General features: G+C 40.0%; 1 protein-coding gene across 1 annotated transcript in view; it reads right to left on the bottom strand.

Annotated features, from left to right (window-relative positions):
* Positions 1-764: 764 nt before the first annotated feature.
* Positions 765-5,000, bottom strand: part of LOC114570867 (myosin light chain 5) — a 12,721-nt gene continuing 8,485 nt past the window's right edge. Inside the window, exons 3-7 of the mRNA XM_028601463.1 lie at positions 3,688-3,763; positions 2,913-3,017; positions 2,306-2,384; positions 965-1,013; positions 765-869 (exon numbers count right to left, since the gene is read on the bottom strand). Of these exons, the coding sequence (XP_028457264.1) occupies positions 765-869; positions 965-1,013; positions 2,306-2,384; positions 2,913-3,017; positions 3,688-3,763 (414 nt within the window). The remainder of the gene's footprint in view (positions 870-964; positions 1,014-2,305; positions 2,385-2,912; positions 3,018-3,687; positions 3,764-5,000) is intronic.

Genomic DNA, 5,000 nt, shown 5'->3' with positions numbered 1-5,000 from the left:
GTTGGTGTGTGTGTGCTGCTCTAGACAGATGTTGGTGTGTGTGTGCTGCTCTAGACAGATGTTGGCTCTGTGTGCTGCTCTAGACAGATGTTGGTGTGTGTGTGCTGCTCTAGACAGATGTTGGCTCTGTGTGCTGCTCTAGACAGATGTTGGCTCTGTGTGCTGCTCTAGACAGATGTTGGGGTGTGTGTGCTGCTCTAGACAGATGTTGTGTGTGTGTGCTGCTCTAGACAGATGTTGGTGTGTGTGTGCTGCTCTAGACAGATGTTGGCTCTGTGTGCTGCTCTAGACAGATGTTGGCTCTGTGTGCTGCTCTAGACAGATGTTGGGGTGTGTGTGCTGCTCTAGACAGATGTTGGTGTGTGTGTGCTGCTCTAGACAGATGTTGGTGTGTGTGTGCTGCTCTAGACAGATGTTGGTGTGCGCTGCTCTAGACAGATGTTGGTGTGTGTGCTGCTCTAGACAGATGTTGGTGTGTGTGCTGCTCTAGACAGATGTTGGTGTGTGTGTGCTGCTCTAGACAGATGTTGGCTCTGTGTGCTGCTCTAGACAGATGTTGGGGTGTGTGTGCTGCTCTAGACAGATGTTGGTGTGTGTGTGTGCTGCTCTAGACAGATGTTGGGGTGTGTGTGCTGCTCTAGACAGATGTTGGGGTGTGTGTGCTGCTCTAGACAGATGTTGGTGTGTATGCTGCTCTAGACAGATGTTGGCTGTGTATGCTGCTCTAGACAGATGTTGGCTGTGTATGCTGCTCTAGACAGATGTTAGGCTTCCTCCTGCTCCTCTCCGTGGGTGATGATGTAACACAGAGATTTGTAATCCAGGTTTCCGGCCGCGTCGATGTTCGACGACTGAAACATCTGCTTCACCTGCAGTCAGATTCATAATTAATATTAATAATTAATATCACTAACGAGGAACTAATAATCACAGTTAATAATAATAATGATAATAATAAGGTTACCTCCTCAGGTGTGAAGCGGTCCGCCTGAGTCATCAGAAGTTTCTGTAATCTGCAGAAAAAACAACAAACACGTAAAACCCAAACTGTTTTTGGGTCATCAACTCTAGTTTTGGGGTTTTTCTCATGGACATGGTGTCTGACAACATTATGGAAGGGATTTCTATGGAGGTCGACCTTTCCGTTAAAGAGTAAGATCCTTTTTATAACATATATATATATGTGTGTGTTTATAAAAACATCTGCAAAGTTGCATTCGCTAAACCCACCAGACTCCATGTAAATAATCAGTGATTTTAGCATTGTAAAATACACTTCATATTTTAGCATCGTAAAATACACTTCATTCAGGGTCAACAGAAACTAAACCAAACTACCAAAAGCTGTTTTGGGTCGTCTTTCCACTTTCCCAACCATCCCAACTCTAGTAATAAAAACATAATTTACTGATTTACGTGTGAAAACATGTTGGTTCTATACACGCTAAAAGTCCTGATTATTTGCATGGAGTCTGGTGGAGATATGCTGGCTCTATACACGCTAAAAGTCCTGATTATTTACATGGAGTCTGGTGGAGATATGCTGGCTCTATACACGCTAAAAGTCCTGATTATTTGCATGGAGTCTGGTGGAGATATGCTGGCTCTATACACACTAAAGGTCCTGACTATTTACATGGAGTCTGGTGGAGATATGCTGGTTCTATAAACGCTAAAAGTCCTGATTATTTACATGGAGTCTGGTGGAGATATGCTGGCTCTATACACGCTAAAAGTCCTGATTATTTACATGGAGTCTGGTGGAGATATGCTGGCTCTATACACGCTAAAAGTCCTGATTATTTACATGGAGTCTGGTGGAGATATGCTGGCTCTATACACGCTTAAAAGTCCTGATTATTTACATGGAGTCTGGTGGAGATATGCTGGCTCTATACACGCTAAAAGTCCTGATTATTTACATGGAGTCTGGTGGAGATATGCTGGCTCTATACACGCTTAAAAGTCCTGATTATTTACATGGAGTCTGGTGGAGATATGCTGGCTCTATACACGCTAAAAGTCCTGATTATTTACATGGAGTCTGGTGGAGATATGCTGGCTCTATACATGCTAAAAGTCCTGATTATTTACATGGAGTCTGGTGGAAATATGCTGGCTCTATACACGCTGGCTCTGAGCTCTATCTCTGTAGGGATCCTTTTCAAATGTTGTCAGACACTTAGAATAATAATCTGAGTCTGTCAGCGGCAACAACAGAACTTTTAGTGGACTCTGACTGATGACATATTTGAAAATCTACATAAAAAATTAAAAATAAAGTACACATAAAATGGTGACGTACTCGTGTGTGTGGACGAAACCTCGGGCATCTGGGTCGAACAGTTTGAAAGCATTTAAGATGGTTTCTTCAGGGTCAGTACCTGCACACACGCACACACACACACACACACACACACACACACACACAGACACACAGAGACACAGACAGACAGACACACACACACAGACACACAGAGACACAGAGACACAGACAGACACACACACACAGAGACACACACACACACACAGAGACAGAGCACACACACACACAGAGACACAGACACACACACACACACACACACACACACAGATATACACACACAGCACACAGACACACTCAGAGACACACACACACACACACAGATATACACACACCACGCACACACACACACAGAGACACACACACACAACACGCACACACAGCACAGACAGACAGACACATATACACACACACACAAACACAAACAGAGAGACACACACACACACACACAAAATGCACACACAGACACAGACAGACACGCATGCACACACACACACACACACACACACACATAAAATGATAAACTAGTATCTTTTTAGAATAGACTGACTTCTTCAAACTGTAGGCGTTGTTCCTTTAAGGTTCTCACCGTGCAGCTTTTCTCCGAACAGCCCGAGGAACATGGTGAAGTTGATCGGGCCGCTGGCTTCCTTCAGCATGTCTTCCAGCTCCGAGTCCTTCACGTTGAGTTTACCTGAAACACAAATGTCCCGGGATATGTCAGCAAATCAGACAAAAACATTAAAAAAATTGTGGGAAAAAAAATACAAAAAGGTTGGAAAAACATTGAAAAACAAAAGACAACGATGGTTGGAATAAAATGTAAAAAAATGAGACAAAAACATTGAATTTTTTTCAAAAAGAGAGATCAAATTTTTTTTTTTTTATTTGACAAAAACATTGAAATTAAATGTCAAAAAAATTGTCAGAACAAAATATCCTAAAAAGGAGACAAAAAAAAAAAAAAAAAAAAAAAAAAAAGAGACAAAAACATTGAAAATAAATGTGGAAAAATGTTTCCAAAAAAAAATCATAAAAAGGAGACTAAATTTATTTTTTAAAAGAGACAAAAACATTAAAAAAAAATTTCCCAAAAAGAGACCCCAATGTTTTTTTTAAATAGACACAAAAATTGAAAATAAATGTTGAAAAAACAAATTCTAAAAAGTCAACCAAAAAATTTAAAAAATGGAGAAAAAGAAAGAGACAAAACGGTTGGAATTAAATGTAAAAAAAAAAAAAAAAAAAAAAAAGAGACCAAAACATTGAAAATAAATATTAAAACAATTCTCCAAAAAAAAAAAAAAATTAAAAAAAAGATGACCAAAAAATATAAAAATAACAAAATCTTTGGATATACGAACCCAGAGAGGCGTAGGTGTCCTTCAGGTCTTCTTTATCAATGAACCCGTCCCGGTTCTGGTCGATCAGCGTGAACGCCTGAGGTAAAAACACAACGTTACGCTCTCAGAACTGCAGGTTTTTGGGCATCTCACCTCCCAGAACTCACCTACAGACACACGGGAAATAAAACTGCAGAAGAAGAGCTTTCTTCACCATTGTGTAGGTATATGTAAGGAGATAACATAGACACAGGCTAATTACTGATCACTAACATGCTAGTTAACATTAGTAATTACTGATCACTAACATGCTAGTTAACATTAGTAATTACTGATCACTAACATGCTAGTTAACATTAGTAATTACTGGTCACTAACATGATAGTTAACATTAGTAATTACTGATCACTAACATGCTAGTTAACATTAGTAATTACTGATCATTAACATGCTAGTTAACATTAGTAATAAACCTAAACAGATAATGGAAGTCCAAACTGCCTGTGAGCTTCTCCTGTACTATACGGTAATTCCTCTACTGTGTGACAGTAAGTCTCGTGGTTATGACACAATCGTTAGCCTATTGTTATAAAAGCGTCTGCTACGGAGCCATAACGTGAGCTACAAGGTAATGGAGCCTTTTATACATTGTCGTGTTTCTTTAGAAATAAACAACGGAGAAATAGAGTCTTTAAACGCTTCAGATGTAAAGTTATTCTCTGTCAAAGTGAGGTCAGAATGAATGGGAGTCAATGGGATGCTAACGGGAGGTGATGGCTTGGTAGCATCAGAATGGCTTTCGACACACAATCACCCAAAGTCCACATATTTATGCTTATATTTTTTTCGAATTCGCTGCACTTTCGCCGCATGAATTGCAGATTTCCGCGCCAAATATGCGGGGCTTTGCATGATTTCATAATCCCCGCATTTTTGTTGCAATGAAGTCCCATAATATATCTCAGCAGAAAGTGGAAAAATGGTGCGTTTACTTCACACAAGAGCAGCCGTTTTCCCCTGTTGCCATGGGAACGTTATGAGGTGACGTCATTACGCGACGTGAACATCATCGAAAAGCAGCGTGTTCTGGGGAGGGGGGGGTATTACTTGTTTTTTCTCTTTTTCATCAAACTGCAGTTTTTGCAAGTTCCTGCAATTTAATCGCATAAAATTGCATAAATATCCCGCATATTCCATCGCATTTTTTAAGAAAGCTTAATTAAGGATTCTTGTCCCGCAACAATCACAAAAAAAAACATTTCTGGAAGGACTGATTATAGACCTTTTTCACAGCAGACATGTTGACATGTCATAGTAGGACAAGCACAGGTGTA

This window comes from Perca flavescens, chromosome 16 (assembly GCF_004354835.1).
Source record: "Perca flavescens isolate YP-PL-M2 chromosome 16, PFLA_1.0, whole genome shotgun sequence".
Classification (NCBI taxonomy): domain Eukaryota; kingdom Metazoa; phylum Chordata; class Actinopteri; order Perciformes; family Percidae; genus Perca; species Perca flavescens.
Note: the sequence above shows the minus strand (reverse complement) of the source record. Positions and strands in the feature narration are given on the sequence as shown.